This window comes from Eulemur rufifrons, chromosome 2 (assembly GCF_041146395.1).
Source record: "Eulemur rufifrons isolate Redbay chromosome 2, OSU_ERuf_1, whole genome shotgun sequence".
Classification (NCBI taxonomy): Eukaryota; Metazoa; Chordata; class Mammalia; order Primates; family Lemuridae; genus Eulemur; species Eulemur rufifrons.
The window spans coordinates 48,459,893-48,480,194 of NC_090984.1; the positions used below are offsets into that span (position 1 = coordinate 48,459,893).

The 20,302-nt window shown below is 36.1% G+C and overlaps 1 protein-coding gene and 1 pseudogene across 14 annotated transcripts in view; one reads left to right on the forward strand and one right to left on the reverse strand.

Moving 5' to 3' along the window:
• TMEM62 (transmembrane protein 62) overlaps positions 1 to 20,302 on the reverse strand; it is a 39,589-nt gene that overhangs the window by 4,363 nt on the left and 14,924 nt on the right. For 8 of the 14 annotated variants that reach the window (XM_069461032.1, XM_069460987.1, XM_069461022.1 and 5 more), the window contains 4 exons: positions 19,955 to 20,110; positions 16,268 to 16,427; positions 9,192 to 9,305; positions 5,566 to 5,650 (listed from right to left, as the gene is read on the reverse strand). In XM_069461032.1, the coding sequence (XP_069317133.1) occupies positions 5,566 to 5,650; positions 9,192 to 9,305; positions 16,268 to 16,427; positions 19,955 to 20,110 (515 nt within the window). Of the gene's footprint in view, positions 1 to 1,140; positions 1,246 to 5,565; positions 5,651 to 9,191; positions 9,306 to 16,267; positions 16,428 to 19,954; positions 20,111 to 20,302 lie in introns of all 14 variants that reach the window. The other 6 variants (XM_069460964.1, XM_069460996.1, XM_069460954.1 and 3 more) reach the window with 1 other exon arrangement.
• On the forward strand, positions 19,147 to 19,245 carry LOC138381067 (U6 spliceosomal RNA; annotated as a pseudogene).

Genomic DNA, 20,302 nt, shown 5'->3' on the forward strand with positions numbered 1-20,302 from the left:
GTGTCATATTTTTAACTTGTTCTCTGGTGGGAGTTACTAATGAGCGAAGTGCAAAGGTAGAATAAAAGCGCAAGACAAAGATAAGACTATGCAACAGATAGGTTAATCCACTACGAATTGACTTTTAGTCACTAAGAAACATGAACAAAAAATCCTAAAAGAAACTTGTAATGATTTCTGCTTCCATAAGTGGCTAAGTGACTGTAAGTACAGTCATGCATCACTTAACGATGGGGATACTTTCTGAGAAATGTGTCATTAGGCAACTTTGTCCTTGTGTGAACATCATAGAGTGTACTTACACAAACCTAGATGGTATAGCCAACTGCACACATCCAGCTCCACTATAATCTTATGGGACCACTGTTGTATATGCAGTCTGTCATTGACCTAAATGCCTTTACATGGCACATGGTTGTACTGGGAATGATAATTAATACAACAGAAGAGTTAAGATATGCCTGAACTTATTGCTCATCTCAGTTTCTCTCTTTTTTTGAGCTGAGTTTTTAAGAGCCACACATTAGTAAATATTCAATGAACTACATACTAAGCATTTGTTTAGTGCTAGACATAGAGGTAAACAAGACAGACAAAACACCAATGGATTTTTTTTTTTCTGAGACAGAGGTCTTGTTATGTTGCCCAGACTGGAGTCAAACTCCCAGGCTCAAGCAATACTCTGGCCTTAGTTGCCGAATACAGGTGTATGCCACCTCGCCCTGCTAGCAAAGGATGTTTTAATGAAGAAATAGATAATAAACACAGAAGATAATTATAAATTATAATAAAGATAATGGAAAATAGGAAATGTGATCAAATACAGGATAAAACTTAAAGGTAGTCAAAGAAGGTTGCTCTGAGGAGGTGGCATTCAAGCTGAACTTCTATGTCCTATTAGGTTTCTACACAAATACTAATTCTTTAACAGTCTTCTCAGCACCCTTAGGTTAACCTGGTGTCAACTAAATATTCTTTAAACGTGAGGAAAGAACTTTATTTCCCAAAGCCATGTCCCCTTCTGAAGGATCCTTGTGCCATTTGTTATACCGTCAAGATTCTAAATTATTCCATTATAAAAATTCTCAAGATATTATTTGGCAGAATACTCCACAATCTCAAGTTTACTAATTTACTTACCCAGCACTGTATATAGGGTCAGCAACAACACAGAATAGTAGAAGATGTTTATTTTGCTCAAGACATGAAGGGAAAATGAAGTCAGATTTACGAATCCTGAAGGTTCTAAACAGAATAAATTTTTAAAAAATCCAGTGAACACATGCACAATTCAATTTCTTTATGACATTTTCTAGAAGACTTTCACAAGCTATCTACCAAATAGTCAGCAAATCCTTTGCTATATGTTAACTATACAGATGACTCCACTTTTAATTCAGAATTTGGCAGGGATCCTGGCGAGGGAATTCACTTAGAATTGCAGAAGGTAGAAAGTTCAAAGAAATGGTGTAGTTGTGAGACATTATGTGTGTGTGTGTGTGTGTGTGTGTGTGTGTATTTATATCCAGCTGGACTAACAATTATTTACTATTTAAAAAATAATACTTTAGCCTTAGAGGCAACTATTCTTTAAACTTTCAGCAATGATTCTCTTCTTTGGCTGCATATTAGAATAACCTAGGGGAACTTTTAGAAAATATCCATGCCCAGATCTTACCCTCCAGAGATTCTGATTTAACTGGCCTGGTGTAGAGGGGGACCTTAGCAGCAATCTGGTGATTCTAAGTAGTCAAGATTAAGAAATACTGCTTTACATAGAGCTGTGCTTCTCAGTCTTGACTGTACATTAGAATCATCTGGGGAGCTTTAAAAAATACTGTGTTTAAACTCCACCTTAGAGAGTCTAATATAATTGGTCTAGAATGCTGTTATAGCCACTGAGGTTTTTTTAAATTTCAGAATATTACAGGGGTACAAACGTTTTGGTTACATGTCTTGCTTTTGTACAGTTTGAGTCAATGTTGTAAGTATGCCCATCACCCAAATAGTGTGCATTGTACCCATCAGGTGTGAATTTACTCAACCCCTTTTCGCCCCTCCCAGCTGCTTGATTGAGTTTTACTGCTACATGTGCATATAAGAGTTGATCGATTAGTTCCAGTTTAACAGTGAGTACGTGTGGTGTTTGTTTTTCTGTTCTTGTGATACTTCACTTAGAAGAATGGTCTCCAGTTCCATCCAGGTTGTTACAAAAGGTGTCACTGAGATTTTAAAGTTTCCCAGAGGCTTCTAAGTTGAAGCCAAAGTTGATAAGTCTTATTTAGAGGAAAGAACTGAATTTGGTTTGGAAGACTTGGGTTTGGAGTTTCTCCTCTACCTCTTATTAGCTATGAGACTTTGGAGAACCTAATTTCCCCAAGCCTTAGTATTCCAATTATTATTATCTTTTGCCCAGCTGACACCATGATGTCACTAATCTTTAAAATGGGTATAATAACACCAATCTCACAGGATTATTGTAAGGACTAAGTGAAATAGTGTAGATAAAAATATGTTTTAAATTTAAATAACTAAAACAAAAATACTGGTATCCCCATATAATGAGGCTGGGGCCCTCAAACATTTATTTATTTACATTATATGCAAGGAAATGTACATGTACAATAATGCTTCTTGAACTTTTTCATAGAATTTTTAAAAATAAATACAAGCAGGAAATCATTCAGTAGGATGTGTACAGTACCTATTCAGTTAATCATGTTGCCGTGTAATCATTACTGTAATTTTCCCCTTTCCCACAATAAGTTCCTGATCCCAGGGATTTCATCTAAGTTAAGAAGGGATAAGTAAAATTTAATTCAACAGGTATTTATTGTCTATTATGCATAAACTCAGTGCTGTTTGCTGTGGGAAACAGAAAAGTAGAAAACACAAGTTCCTACATTGAGGAACTTATAATCCAGTTAAGTGACTGGCTAATTAAGTATATAAATTAATTGTCAGGAAGACTCAAGGGATTCAGACAAGCAAGAGCTCATTATGACCTGGAATGGATGGAGAAAATGATATGGAAAAAGAGGGCTTAAGGTGAGCCTTACAGAAGGCAAAGATTTAAATAAGTTTAGAAAAATAAATTAAAGTAAGGATAATACTATGGGCAAAAGTACAGAAGCAGAAATGAGCATGATATGTACAGGGAACCGTGAAAAAGTATCTAGGCTAAAATACAGGTAACTGGTTTAAGACATGGCTAGTTAAGACAAGATTGTGGAGGATCTTTAATGTCTGGCAGAGATATTCGATCTTTCAGTGGGTTCTGGGAAGCCACTAAATAAAGTTGAAGCCAACTTTGAGTACAGAAGTGATCTTATGGATGAGATGCCAAAAGAAGGGTAATTGGTTAATGACCAAGAGGATGGATTAATTGGAGAGACTGGATGTAGGAGCAGGGTTAGTTAGGATTCAGGAATCCAGAGAGGTGTTATTTATTTATTTTTTTTATTGGAGACAGAGTCTCACTTTGTTGCCCTAGCTAGAGTGCCATGGCATCAGCCTAGCTCACAAGAACCTCAAATTCCTGGCCTCAAGCAATTTTTCTGCCTTAGCCTCCCGAGTAGCTAGGACTACAGGCATGTGCCACCATGCCCAGCTAATTTTTTCTATATATTTTTAGTTGTCCAGATCATTTCTTTCTATTTTTAGTAGAGACGAGGGTCTCACTCTTGCTCAGGCTGGTCTCGAACTCCTGACCTCAAACGATCCACCCGCCTCGGCCTCCCAGAGTGCTAGGATTACAGGCGTGAGCCACCACACCCGGCCAGAGAGGTGTAATTAACATGGCATTGGTGACCCTTCAAAAGGAAAAGAAACATTTGAAGAAAGAATTAATGGATTTTAATAGTATGTTGGCATTAGGGAGACTGAAGATTACTGAAAAATGACTAAATTTTTAAAAATAAAAACTGTATTTGGGCTGGGTGTGGTGGCTCACGCCTGTAATCCTAGCACTCTGGGAGGCCGAGGCATGTGGATCGCTCGAGGTCAGGAGTTCGAGACCAGCCTAAGCAAGAGCGAGACCCCCATCTCTACTAAAAATAGAAAGAAATGATCTGGACAGCTAAAAATATATATAGAAAAAAATTAGCTGGGCATGGTGGCGCATGCCTGTAGTCCCAACTACTCAGGAGGCTGAGGCAGAAGGATTGCTTTAGCCCAGGAGTTTGAGGTTGCTGTGAGCTAGGCTGATGCCATGGCACACTAGCCCAGGCAACAGAGCGAGACTCTGTCTGAAAAAAAAAAAAAAAAAACCCCACACACACACAAAAAAACTGTATTTGTTTTAAGGTATTTGTTTTTGTTCACCTGCATGTTTTTAGGTCTGTTATGTGTATATGATATTTTTCTACCAAAATAGTGTGATTAACCCAAATGCCTTTTAGTTCATATGACTTAAATAAGCTTTCATAAATAAGCTGATTTTAAATTTGTTGATAAAATAAAAATAGAAATGTCTTCAGAATTGTCAGCATACATTTTTGCCTGGATTTTATATTTTATCCAGATAATTCCCTGTGTTTCATGTTGTCTTTATTAGGTTCTTTTGATTATTTAGGAAAATTGAGCTTTGAAAGGGTTAAGGCTTTTTTTTTTTACATTCATGTAACTGTCTGTATTGTTTTTGAAAATGTTTAATTGTCACTCTGCTTAAGTGAATGCCTATTATTTCACAATGATGTGATCATATTTTTGATCAAGTGTTTTAAACCTTTTGACATCTTTGGCAGGCTTCCCCAAGATCAAGTTCTAAATTAAGTTGTTTTTGACCTTGAACCAACTTTGGGATGTTTCAAAGGGCCTCAGAACTTCTCAAAGGTTTATAAAAGAGAGATATTGAACTTTGCCCAGTAATGGCATCTCCACCAATAAACTGATGCCAACTCTAGCTTTGAGTCTCCAAAACCAATGAACTCTGTTTCTAAGCAGCTTACATGAAATTCTCCTTATTGCCAATAAAAGCATCCCTTTACCCTCCCCTGTTCAGATGCACCTATGGCTGCCATAACTGTGCTTCCTAGATTATAATCCTTTTTGCTTACTCCCAAATAAACTCATCATATTAGGAGCTATTTTTCTCTGATGTCTTTTTTTTTGGTTGACAGAAGCACCACAGGCAAAGTCACCTTCTTTACAACTTTTGTATGGCCTACTCTGTATATGTTATTCAACATTTATATATGCACTATTTAAGTTTTGTCAAGCTTTGTTTAGAGCTTTATCTTTAATTATTTGAATCAATAGGTTCTTGTCTATTTCATATATAAAAACTGCATTAAATAGCTACTTATATTTAAAGTTGGTCATTTTGTGCTATATTGTGATCCCCTCCCATTTTCGTTGAGCTTCATTTTACTGCCATGAAGCAGTAAAATTCGGAATTTTTTTTCAAGATAAGAGTTGTGGAAAAAGTATGATAGTGTGAAGGATGCACCTCACAGAGCTCATGCAAAGAAAATTTATATTGCTATTTATCACTTGGTAATAGTGAGGATGTTATGTGATACTTTAAAATAAAGTCTTGTAAGAATAAAAGGAACCATAACTAACCTTTAAGCTCTGGGCATCCTTGATATCTAAAAGTAAAAAGAATGGTGAGCTGGATCAGCACAATCAGCACAAAAAGGACCCGGGCCTGCAGAGAAATAGATGTTAATGTGAAATAGATACATGGATACAGCTTCCGTTAAAATGTTTTAGTGGCCTCATTTAAAAAAATGGAAATGGCATCTGTGATATTGGGATATAATAAGAAATATACATTTTGGTCTTCATCTTCAGCTCCTGGTCAGAGCTCCTAAAATCCTTATAATGTTGTAAGTGATAACAGTGATGGGAGCATCTTTTGTTATACTTGTCCCTGGTTCCTGAAACAGCTCTGGAGTGACAACTAAAATGTGTGTCTTTTGTTATTCACAACAAGCCCTTTTCAACCACACCAGAGTTTATGTTAATGAAGCAACTTTGGGGGAAAGCCTTTAAGGATAGGGTCTGGTTGCCAGGAGGACTAACCATGTCATAAGTTTAGAGAGTTGTAAGTTTCAGCCTCTTTCCACCCTCCTTCCTTCTAGGGAGGGAAAGAGGGACTGCAGGTTGAATCAATCACCAATGGCCAATGATTTAATCAGTTGTGCCTGCATAAAGCCTCCATAAAAATCCGAACTAAAGATGTTGAGAGAGCTTCCAGGTTGGTGAACACATGGAGATGCTGGGAAAGTGGTATGTGCCTGAAGAGGGCATGGAAGCTCCATGCCTACCCCCATGCCTTGCCCTATGCCATCTCTTCCATTTGGCTGTTCCTGAGTTGTATTCTTTTATAATAAACAAGTAATCTAGTAACTGTTTTCCTGAGTTCTGTGAACCATTCTAACAAATTTTTGAACCTGAAGAGGGGGTCTTGGGAACCTCCAATTTATAGCCAGTCCCTCAGAAGCACAGGTGACAATCTGGACTTACAAATGGCATCTTAAGGGAGGAGGGGTGGAGGTGGAAGGGCAGTCTAGTAGGACTGGCCTCTTAACCTGTGGCATCTGTGTTTATTCCCAGCAGTTAGTATTAGAATTGAGTTAACTTGTAGAACACCCATCAGTGTCCACTGAGAATTGGAGAATTGCTTACATTTGGTGTTAGAAATGCTGTGTGAGTCTAGCGAGAAACAGAGTATTTTTTTCCTTTTTAGCACCATTAACAAAAAATGACTCTATAAGAAAAATATATGGTTGAAGAGAATCAAACATCTGATCTACCAATAAAGAAAGTTATAAATTGCTTCAGTATTACTCTTTCTGAACTTAGACATTTAGACCAGTATTTGGAGCTAAGCAGTTTCATACAGTTATATTAAGTAAACAAAGTAAAATAGTTCACTTTTCATTATACTAGGAGAAGGATAATTTGTTTTGTTTTAAAGTTGTATAAAGGCTAGGTACAGTGTCTCACGCCTATAACCCCAGTACCTTGGGAGGCTGAGGCAGGAGAATCACTTGAGCCCAGGAATTCGAGACTATAGTGAGCTATGATCACACTACTGCACTCTAGCCTGGGAGACAGAGAAAGACCTTGTCTCTAAAAAAATAAGATAAAATAATAAAAATAATTAAAGTTGTATAAGAGTTAAAAAAAAAAAAAGCATACAGTACACTGCAGGCTGAGTAAGCAGACTGCATTTTCTTTTGTCTTTTCTATCAAGAAGTCATTCACTTGGAGATTAACTCACAGTAGAGGCCTATGACCTAGATGCCTGTTTCCCCAATTATGGTCCCCAGACCATCACTGGAATCAACTTGAATCTGTTAGGAATGCAGAATCTCAGGCCCCTTCTCAGACTTACTAAATCAGAATTTGCATTTTTTTTAATTTTTACTTTTGTAGAGATGGGATCTCACTATGTTGCCCTGCCCAAGCTGGTCTCGAACTCCTGGCCTCAAGCGGTCCTCCTGCCTCAGCCTCCCACAGTGCTTGGATTACAGGCCAGAGACACTGTGCCAGAATCTGCATTTTAATAACATCCCCAGATGATTCATATATATATCAAAGTTCCCAAAGCCTAATCTAGGTGACTATTAAAAGTCCACAAGAGAAAAAGAATAAATAAATTTTAAAAAAAATGTAATAATGAGATACAAATGCCTATTAATCATGTTTAAAAGCTCAATTATACAAGTAATAAAAGTAAATTAAAATAATAATGAATTCATATTTTAAGTCTGTGAGGCTACACACTAGCTATCTTTGGGAGGCGAAATTAAGGGAGGATTAAATTTTCTTTTCAAGATTTTAGCGTATATCTTTTTTGTATTTTATGCTAATACTCAGGATAAGTGAGATCTGAGGGAACCAGAGTTTAAATTGCCACAGCTTCTCTGGAAAATCATTTAACAGTGTATGTTAAAAACTAAAAAAATACCCATTTACTCATTTAAGAAATATGTATTGAGGGCCTGCTATGTGCTAAGCATATAAAACAAAGATTCCTGCCCTCATGGGGCTTATATTTTAATGAGGGAAGATAGGAAAAAAAGTAATGACTATAATAAAAAATAATTTGGGAAATTATGTAATAAATAAAGTATATAAAATAGCGTGCTCACCCTTTGATCCAGCAATTCACTTCTAGGAATTTATCCCAAGAAATTGTATTAGAGATATATGTAAAAACTTAATTACAAGCGTTATTTATATAGTAGAGGAATTGGAATTCCCAAGAATAGGGAAGTGGTAAGTAAATTAAGGTGTATCTATGACAATATAATGCAGCAAACATCATGTTATAAAATATTAATATAAATTGATATGAGAAAATAGTCAAGACAAAAATCAGACAGCAAAAGAAAATGAAAGTATACTATTACTTTATGTTAATATTCATACAAATATATATGAGAGAGAAAATAGTATCATAATGACAAATAAAATGGCCATTATTGGTATTGTGATAAAAGAATGATGTGGGGCTGATTTCACTTTATTTCTAAATTTTCCAAGTTTTCTACATTAAGCATGTATTATTTATGTAGGAAGAAGGAGAGGAGGAGTAGGAGGAAGAAAAAAGAAAAGAAAGATATATAGGAAGAAATGCTATTCTTTAAAAAGCCCAAGTTAGCACAGTCTCTATAATTCCCTTAGTTATCCTGGTTTTATAGCATTGGTTAGAATCAGGTCCCAAATTACTTGTCCATACTTCTGCTTTTTCTATCTCAAATCCACTTAAAAGCATTTTGTTTTTCTGGACAAATATCTAAACTTTAATTTTATAAGGTTCAGCTTTCTTGTCCTGTGATTACAGTAGTCCCCTCTTATCCACAAGGAATACATTCCAAGAACCCCAGTGGATGCCTGAAACCATGAATAAATAGTACCAAACCTATGTATACTATGTTTTTTCCTATACATACCTACCTATGATAAAGTTTAATTTATAAATTAGGCACTGTAAGAGATCAATGACAATAACAAATAGTAAAATAGAACAATTGTAACAAAAGTTATGTGTCTATGGTCTCTCTCTCAAAATACTTTATTGTATGCAGTATTTTCAGACCATGGTTGACCTTGGGTAACTGAACCCATGGAAAGCAAAACTGTGGATAAGGGGAAACTACTGTATATTGTAATATTTAGGACTTTGCATTTACCAAATCCAGTAACACATATAATGTTTAATTGAATTCACTCACCAAAATGTAGTGGTCAGTACGGAGAATAAATGATGCCAGGGGATCAAAACTGAGATGAATATTCTCTTGAACAGAAAATATGTGGTGAACATTCTCACTTCTTCCAGCAGAATCCTGATCATAAGCATAGAAGTGAAGTAATGTTCATGTCCATTTAAATATGTATAATGTTCCAAATTATATAAATTACTTACAAGAATAAATTTCTAATAACTTTTGTCAGTTATCTCTGAATGGCTACATTATTTTCATTTACTTTTGATCTCCCTATATGTACCTTTAAAAGCACTTCTTTTAAATCCTGTAATTCTAAATTTGAACTGGAAATATCAGAATGCACTCAAAATGTATTTTCTCTTTTAAAAAAAAAATCTGTACTTCCCTCTGTTCACTAAAAATGGCCTAGAAATAACAAACCCAATAGCAATGAGCTAGCTGAGCTAGCTCCCAGATTTTAGTCTCAAAACACAATTTCTTAGTACAAGAAACCAGTCCTCTTTAGGGAAATGGCTGATTCCAGTTCTTGAGCAAGAAGTGCACAAGAAGAGCTTGGAATATCTTGTCATACCAGAAAGTAAGAAAACTAACAAAGACTACTGGGATTATGTCAAAGGACTTAGTAGTCAACATGAAGAGGATCCCACTAGCCAAAGAGGGAAAAATTTGAGCATCAAAAAGAATAAATGCAATGAATTGAAACACATCAAGTATATATATTTTTTAAAACTTTGAATTCATAATAATATTAAAAATAAAGTACTCATTGGTCACCTTTGGCAGATGCTGAAAGAACCAGGTTATTATTCTGAAAACTGGGCAATGGGGAAAGAATCAAGAATTTAAACTGCATTTCCTGTATGAACTCCATATCTGTGTACCAAATAGATGAGGGAAATTTTTTCTTTATAATACTACTCATTAATACTCCTACAATAAGGAGAGACCATTTGAATATCACTATTTTATAACTCTAATAAGAAAAAGGATCTAGGCAAAGATCATCAATGGCTGCTAAAAACTCTTAGGGAAAAGCTGATGGAGGGATGAGCCAGCACTATGCTGGAGCAGGCCTGACTGGCTCACAAAGGCCAATTGTTAAATATTCAGCAATTTTGTAGGCCAGTTACCATGGTGGTGGTAGCTTAAAATCAGCTATGGCAGGAATATTTATACTATTAGAATTGGCACAAATCAGGGAAACACTACAAATCAGGATCCTCCCCTGTACCCCCACAACCCACCCCAAGCTGGTTGTTAAATATTTACCAGCAAACCAATGGATAAGCCTAACAACACACGAATACAATGATCCATCTTAACAGTACAGAAAGAGAGACAACCAGATAGTATGAGCATACTGTTAAAAGCATAAAACATCAGGTGAAGTAGTCTTGCCAAAAAACTGGGGGGTTGCGGGGAGGAACAGAGGGACACATGTTAAATGATACTACAAGGATACAAACAGCAAAAATCCAAAATACAGGAAACTTCACAGGACCAGAGATCTAGTTTTCAAAGTAAATAAATTATAAGGCAAAAGGGGGCAGGGGGAACCTATAGAGTAAAAGAGATGGCAGAGACAAATCAGCTAAATGCAATGTATGAGTCTTGTCTGGATTCTGATTTGAACCAACCAAAGGCAAATATATATATATATATATATATGACATATTGGGAAAACTGAACACTAGCTGAATAGTTTGATATTAAGGAATTACTGTTAATTTTTCAGGTATGATATGGTATCATGGTTATGTTTTTTAAAATAGTCCTTATCTTTTAGTGATACAGGCTGACATATTTACAAATGAAATGACATCATGGTCCACAAAGGAAATACAGGGATAAAGATGAAAGAAGATTACAGGGCTGCATTCCTGTAATCTCAGCTACTCAGGAGGCTGAGGTGGGCAGATTGCTTGAGCACAGGAGTTCGACACCAGCCTGGGCAACATAGAGATACCCTATCTCAAAAAAAAAAAAAAAAAAAAAGAGGAAACAAGATTGGTCATGAGTTGATAATTATTGAGATTGGCTAATAGGAGTTCACTATATTATCTATTTTGTATATTTTTAAATTTCCCATCATAAAAAAGTTTTAAAATAACAAAAAGAACTTATACTGACATTTATCAAACTTTTATTTCTCAAAAGGTGCTTATTTTAAATTATAAATTATTGTTTTAAAGGAGAGATTTTCTTTAATTTTGAGATATAGAGATTTCTACAGTCTACTCTTTAAATTGGCAAAGTAGGCACAATAATCTTAAACTAAACTACTGATTCTCAAACTTTAGTGCACATTAGAATAACCTGGAGAGATTGTTAAAACAGATTGCTGAGACCTATCTCCAGAGTTTCTGATTCAGAAGGTTTGGAATGGGATCCGAGAATTTGCATTTCTAACAAGTTCCCAAGTGATGTTGATGCTACTAGTTGAGGACCCACACTAAAAATTGATCTACAGGTCTAGTTGCTAAAATAAAATACCTCAATAATGTTGTAAGATATGTTTGGGCATATAAAATGTATGTGATTTCACATTTTTACTAAGTATTCAACTAAGCAGCCAGAAATATTTCAAGCAATGTAAGCTATAGTTTTTCCCTCATAAAACTACAAAAGCTGTGTATCTTATTAAGAAAATAATGCACTAGGGTTCAAAGGCAATCCAAGGATCTGGGAGTTTCCGTTCCTACAGTTGCTCCTACTTCTTTCCCATGACTGTAAAGACAGGGAATAATTTATTCTAGGTGCACATGTACTAAGGCTCTTTAAAATGATCCAACTTCTAGTATGAAAGACATTAAAGAGTTCATCCCCAGTCATCTCTCCTTGTACATTCTCCCTGCTAAGTTTTTTCGTCCTCCCATGCAGAACACTTCAAAGTTGGGTGGCATAGCAAAGTGCCTTCTCTTGTGCAGACATACAAGTTCCCTATCTGTGAACTGAGGATAAAACTACCCACCACATAGGATTGTTATGTGGATTAAGTAAAAAATTTTAAGTGCCTGGCATCTCATTAGAAGGAGCTCAGTAAATAGTTCCTTCCTGCTCAACCTGTTTCTCTGTGGGTGGAAAAAAAAGATAATGAAAATAATTACACGTGTTTTCTCAAGGATTATTTGGTGTTTTAAATTAAGACTTAACATTAGAAGATTAAATAGTTAAAAACTGTCATAAGATCATGAAATTGACAGAGTTTCTTTTTTTTAGAAACTAATTTCTGAGCACAGCTTATCCCTGTAAGAGTTTGATGAAACTGCTCTATTTTGATTATGATTATCATTTTCGTATTTATTTATATATATATATTTTGACCTGAAATTGATGAAATATTATGTAATGGGAAAACAATTGATCTTAGTTTTTATGTGTGCAATCTCCTCATCTGGAATTTCTTCTTGTTAAGGTCTTTATACCTTTTAAATAGTTTATGTTGCATCTTGGCAAATTAATACTTAAAATAATTATTCCCATCCCAAACTTAACATGGTTCTGCTGAACAGTTCTCTGCAATTTTATACATAATAATTACCACAAAATATAATAATATGAGAATATGTAAGAATCATCAATAAACTTTTGAGCTATGTTAGACTTGTAAAATTAATTTGTATTAGTATAGTTTTCTTCTTTTTTCCTATAGCTTCCTTTGAAGACCTCTGTTACATTTTTTTCTTATGTAATTTTTATTTATTTATTTCCCAGAATATTACAGGGGTGCAAATGTTTTGGTTACATGGATTGCTTTTGTACTGCCTGAGTCAAAGTTTTAAGTGTGCCAATCACCCAGATAGTGTACATTGTACCCATTAGGTATGATTTTACCCATCCCCTCCTCCACTCTCCCACCTGCATGATTTCCTTTGAGTTTTACTTCCGTCTGTGCACATGAGTGCTGATCAGTTAGTTCTAGTTTAATAGTGAGTACATGTGGTGTTTGCTTTTCCATTCTTGTGATACTTCACTTAGAAGGATGGTCTCCAGTTCCATCCAGATTGTTGCAAAAAATATTATTAATAATTCATTTTTTATGGCTGAGTAGTACTCCATGGTATACATATACCACATTTTATTAATCCACTCATGAATTGATGGGCACATGGGTTCATTCCACATCTTTTGATTGTGGATTGTGCTGCAATAAACATTCCAGTGCAAGTGTCTTTTTGATAAAATGACTTTTTTCCTTTGGGTAAATACCCAGTAGTAGGACTGCTAGATCAAATGGTAGGTCTACTTTTAGTTCTTTGAGGAATCTCCATACTATTTTCCATAGAGGCTGCACTAGTTGGCATCCCATCAACAGTGTATAAGTGTTCCTTTCTCTCTGCATTCATGCCAGCATCTATTGTTTGGGGACTTTTTGATAAAAGCCATTCTCACTGGAATTAGGTAATATCTCATTGTGGTTTTGACTTGCATTTCTCTGATGATTAGTGACGTTGAGCATTCTTTCATGTTTATTGGCCATTAGTCTATCTTCTTTTGAAAAGCTTCTGTTCATGTCTTTTGCCCACTTTTTAATGGGGTTGTTTGATTTTTTTCTTGCTGTTGCTTGAGTTCTTTGTAGATTCTAGTTATTAGCCCTTTATCGGATGAATAGCATGCAAATATTTTCTCCCATTCTGTAGGTTGTCTATTTGCTCTGTTGATTGTTTCCTTGGCTGTTCAGAAGCTTTTTAATTTAATCAAGTCCCACTTATTTATTTTTATTGTTGCTGTGATTGTCCTTGGGGTCTTCTTCATAAATTCTTTGCCCAGGCTGATATCTAGAAGAGTTTTTCCAACATTTTCTCTAGAATTCTTATGGTTTCATGTCTTAGATTTAAGTCTTTTATCCATCCTGAATTAATTTTTGTGAGTGGTGAGAGATATGGATCCTGTTTGAGTCTTCTACATGGGACTATCCAATTTGCCTAGCACCATTTATTGACTAGGGATTCTTTTCCCCAGTGTTTATTGCTGTCTACTTTGTCAAAGATCAGATGGCAATATGTGGATCGTTTTACATCTGGGTTCTCTGTTCTGTTCCATTGGTCTATATCTCTATTTTTGTGCCAGTACCATGCTGTTTTGGTCTGGCAGGTGCTAATAAATGAAATGCCCCAAACTGAATCAGAATAAGGTTAAGCAGACTAGTACTGCATATGCTAATAATGCATATTCCCCAAACAAAAAAATTCCAAAGTTCCTTTGATGCCTTGAAAATTCTGTGTCCTAAAGCTTTCAAATAGTGACACAATTTTCCTTACACTTACAGATAGCAATCAAAGATATGGATACACCTCATATAGCCATCTAATCTTTGACAAAGCAGAAAAAAACATACTCTGGGGAAAAGATTCCTTATTTAATAAATGGTGCTGGGAAAACTGGATATCCACATGTAGAAGACTAAAACAGGACACACAGCTCTCACCCCTCGCAAAAATCAAATCACGGTGGTTAACAGACTTAAACCTTAGGTCAGAAACTATTAGAATTCTAGAAGAAAACGTAGGAAAGACTCTTACAGACATTGGCCTAGGCAAAGAATTTATGAGGAAGACCTCTAAGGTAATCACAGCAGCAACAAAAATAAATAAATGGGATCTGATCAAATTAAAAAGCTTCTGCACAGCCAAAGAAACAGTCACAAGAGTAAATAGACAACCTACAGAATGGGAAAAAATTTTCGCATACTACACATCAGATAAAGGACTGATAACAAGAATCTATTTAGAACTCAGGAAAATCAGTAAGAAAAAATCGAACAACCCTATCAAAAAGTGGGCAAAGGACATGAATAGAAATTTTTCAAAAGAAGATATAAAAATGGCTAACAAACATATGAAAAAGTGTTCAACATCTCTAATCATCAGGGAAATGCAAATCAAAACCACAATGAGATATCACTTAACTCCAGTGAGAACGGCCTTTATCAAAAAGTCCCAAAACTATACATGTTGGCGTGGGTGTGGAGAGACAGGTACTCTCATACACTGCTGGTGGGACTGTAAACTAGTGCAGCCCCTGTGGAAAGCAATGTGGAGATACCTTAAACAGATTCAAGTAGACCTACCATTCGATCCAGCAATCCCAATACTGGGCATCTACCCAGAAGAACAAAAGTCATTCTATAAAAAAGACACCTGCACCCGAATGTTTATAGCAGCACAATTCACAATCGCAAAGATGTGGAAACAACCCAAATGCCCATCGATTCATGAATGGATTAGCAAAATGTGGTATATGTATACCATGGAATATTACTCAGCTATTAGAAATGATGGCGATATGGCATCTCTTTGGTTCTCCTGGAGTGAGCTGGAACCCATTCTATTAAGTGAAGTATCCCAAGAATGGAAAAACAAGCACCACGTGTACTCACCAGCAAACTGGTTTCCCTGAGTGCACATTTGGGATTCACACCAATTGGGTATTGGACAGAGGTCGGGGCTGGGTGGAAGGGATGGGTGTATACCTACTTGATGAGTGCGATGCGCACTGCCTGGGGAATGGACACGATTGAAGTTCTGACTGGGGGGGATGGGGTGAGGGGAGGGGAGGAGTGCACACCTATATGATGAGAGTGATGTGCACTGTCTAGGGAATGGACACAACTAAAGCTCAGACTCGGGGGGATGGGGAGGCATGGGCAATGTATATAGCCTGATCTTTTGTACCCCCTTAATGAGCTGAAAAACAAACAAAAAATAAAAAAAAAAAAAGAAAGGAAAAAAAAAAAGATATGGATACATAAATACATGTTTTCTGACTTATTCTACTATCTTTGAGTGTACTGGGGAATTTGCCCCCATTATTAAAAGACTTTGGCCAAAGTTGGAAAAAAACAAGAGATTGATTTCCTGGGGCTAAAAAAGGAGGGACTATGGCCAGTAGTCGCACACTCCTCTGCCTAGTTTTTAGTCTAATAGTAGAATTATTCCTAAGAGCCTATTTTCAGAATATACTAAATACCATATATTCAAATTCAAGTTTCTTTACCAATTAACTAAAATAACCACACATCAAGTTCACTGTGGCTGCAGCCTACTTATTTATATAACAAATATAAATTACTAACTTACCTGAACAATTACTTCTATGTTATGTGTCCCATTACTGTAGTTTCTGGGGTTCCACTTCAGGATGAAAATAGGACCAGACAAATGAATAGCCTGCCCTAAATAGACTCCATCAATCTTAACTGTGACAGAAGTAATGGAGGATAAGGAAAAGGCCAAGACTCTAAAATGAGAGCATAGATAAAACACATGGTTTTTAGTCATTGTTTTTATAAAGGAGAATAAGCCTATTATAACCTGAAAATATATAAGTATAGGCAGAACCATCACATTATATAATACAACTGTAGGGACCACCATTCATATGATCTAGTTTGTTTCTGAATGGTGGCTTTGGAGTTGTACAATTCAACAAACCTGAACTGGTAAGAAATTAGGAACTATTCTTTCACTTTTTAGAAAGAAAAATCAATTTTCTTTTGACAAATACAGCTAGGGTAGATTCAAAGTTCTCTCTGGAAAAAAAACTCCTAAAGTCCTGGTTTTTCTTTTAGGAAAAGAATACAGGGTGGACATCTCATTTTGATAATCTAACGTCAAGCCTACCATCTACTCATTTGGTTCCCAGTGTATCTGCCCAGAATAAGCAAGGTCATAATCAGGGCTAGGCTATCAGACCCTTTCAGAGAGTATGATACCTAAACAGTTCCCATCAAAAAACCTGAATGACAGATGTGTGTTCCACTTCATCAGTGATCAAAACAATAAATATAAACACCTTGGCATCATTTCTTTCAAATTAATTAGTAAATATTTTTAAAAGTATAATATCTAATGACAAGAGTGCTATAGATTTGGCACTAATATTGCTTGGTAATATTATAAATTAGTCTCTATTTTTAAAAGTAATTAGATAGCTGGTACACTGCTAAGTGTAAAATGGTATAGCCACCATGGAAAACAGTATTTTTTAAGCAGCTCCTTAAAAAATTAAACAGGCTGGGCACAGTGGCTCACACCTGTAATCCTAGCACTTTGGGAGGCTGAGGCACGAGGATCACTTGAGGCCAGGAGTTCAAGACCAGCCTGGGCAACATAGTGAGACCTTGTCTCTACAAAACATTCTTTAAAAATTGGCTGGGCATGGTGGTGCACACCTGTAGTCCCAGCTACTCAGGAGGCTGAGGCAGGAGGATCGCCTGAGCTCAGGAATTTGAAATTGCAGTGACTTATGATGACACCACTACATTCTAGCTGGGCAACAGAGTGAGACTCTGTCTCAAAAAAAAAAAAAAAAAAATTAAAGAATTACCATATGATCCACTTCCAAAATAAGTGAAATCAGGGACTCAAACAGATATTTGTACACCCATGTTCACAGAAGCATTATTCAATATAGCCAATAAGTAGAAGTAACCCAAGTGTCCATTGACAGATGAATGAATAAACAAAATATGGTGTATACATACAATGGAATATTATTCCACTTTAAAAAGAAAGAAAATTCTGACACATGCTACAATATAGATGAACCTTGAGGATCTTAAGTTAAAGGAAATAAGCCAGTCACAAAAGGACGAATATTGAATGATTCCATTTATATGAGGTAACTAGAGTAGTCAAATTGATAGAGACAGAAAGTATTATAGAATGGTGGTTGCCAAGGGCTGGTAGGAGGGGAGAATGGGAAGTTATTGTTTAACAGGTAAAGATTTTCAGTTTGAGGCCCAGAGTGGTGGCTCGTGTCTATAATCCTAGCATTTTGAGAGACCAAGGCAGGAGGATCACTTAAGGCCAGGATTCGAAACCAGCCTTGGCATAATAGTGAGTCCCCATCTCTACAAAAAATAATAATAATAAAAAATTATCCAGGCACAGTAGTGTGTGCCTATAGTCCCAGCTACTCAGGAGGCTGAGACAGGAGGATCACTTGAGCCCAGGCGTTCAAGGTTGCAGTGAGCTATGATCACACCACTGCACTGCAGCCTGAGCAACAGAGCAAGACCCTATCTCAAAAAAAAAAAAGGAATTTCAGTTTTAGAAGATGAAAAAAACTCTAGAGATGGATAGCAGTAATGGTTGCACAACAAAGTAAACTTAAGGTGAACTTAATGCCAGGAACTATACACTTTAAAAATGGTTAAAATGGTACATTTTATGCTATGTATATTTTACCATGATTAAAAAGAATAGTGATTTTAGCTCTAAAAAGAAAAAAGTAATCAGGCAATCTTTATCAACAGTCATAAAAGAATTCCAACTATTTGACCTGGAATCTCACTTCTAGAACTTTATCTTAAAGAAATTATTCAAGTTGAAGAAGAATCTATATGTGCCAGATGTTCATCCCCAAATAAGAAAAAAACCTAAAAGTTCACCCATAAGATATGAAAATGGCTAAATTGTGGTACATTCTGTGTGTTGCAAAAAAAATTAGAAATTAGAATAGACTGTGCCTTATGATTATAACTATATAAAAACATGCTTAAAAGAGAATGCCTGAAAAGGAACACTCAGAAACGCTAATAATAGTTCTATTAGAGGCCAGGTGCAGTGGCTCATGCCTATAATCCCAGCACTCCGGAAGGCCAAGGTGGGAGGATCACTTGAGGCCAGGAGTTCAAGACCAACCTGGGCAACACAGTGAGACCCTATCTCTACAAAAAATTTAAAAATTAGCTGGGCATGGTGGCATGTGCCTGTAGTCCCAGCTACTTGGGAGGCTGAGGTGGGAGGATCACTTGAGCCTGGGAGTTGGTGGCTGCAGTGAGCTATGATCATGCTACTGCACTCTAGCCTGGATGACAGAATGACACCCTGTCATTAGAAGAAAAAAAAAAGTTCTATTAGAGGTACTGAAAAAGCATGCTTATAATCCCATGACCCTGTTTTCCAAGGGTTGTTATGTTGTATTATTTTTCAAAATAAAATTGAAAAGATATGTGCTTGCTTCAGCAGCACATATTAGAACGATACAGAGAAGATTAGCATGGCCCCTGTGCAAGGATGACATGCAAAATAAATTTATAAATAAAACTAAATTAAATTAAAAAGGGTATATTTAAAAAGCACCCTTACATTTGGAAAAAGTTACACATCTCTTTGCAAAAAGAATGTTAATGTTCCATTAGGATTCTATTAATCTACATTGTCAAATTCACATGCCAACTGAATTTTCAATTCTGTAAGGATTACATAGCTTTTGCTTTTTTTTTTTTTGAGATAGGGTGTTGCTCTGTTGCTGGGACAATCACAGCTCGCTGCAGCCTCAAATTCCTGGTCTCAAGTGATCCTCTCACTTCAGCCTCCCAAATAGCTGGGACTACAGTGGCATACCACCATGCCCAGCTAATTTTTCTACCTTTTTTTAGAGATGGGGTCTTGCTATGTTGCTCAGGCTGGTCTCAAACTCCTGGCCTCAAGTGATCCTACTGCTTCAGCCTCCCAAAGTGCTAGGATTACAGGCATAAGCCACCTTACCCAGCCAGCTTTTACTTTTATGAAAGGCAATATAGCAAAATGAAAAGAATATTTCTGATATATAATGGTTTCATCCAGTAAAATTTCATCAGCTCAAAAAAATTATATAGTTTTTAAATGGAAGTGAAACAGTAAGCCATTTATATAATGTTTAGGTTGTTGAGAAAACTAAAGTGGGGCATCTCTTAGCTTTCACGTTGGGATGCAATCACAATGACTTATTCTCCATCATTATCAAACTGAAAGCAAATTCTGAAAAATGGTACGTACCTGATGTGTGTTGAGTGAAAAAGTCTTTCTAGTGGTTCACGTTTAGCACAACTATAGAGGAGTGATTTAGGATTGGTGATAAGAACTACAGGCCACTTGCCAAAGGTCAAATCTGCAAAGCTAAAGAGGTCATGATCAAAAGCAAAGATCCGGTACCTGGAGACCAGAGGATAATAAGGTAACTTAGTCACTTCATTTTATAAGACAGCATGAAGATAATATTACAGAACAAATATAAAAATACAAAACTAGGACTTTTTTTGTTACATGATGAATTTGAATACAGAGTAAATAATATTGTTTCTCTGTCTTTCTTCCCTTGCCCTATCACTTTATCCCTCTCACATC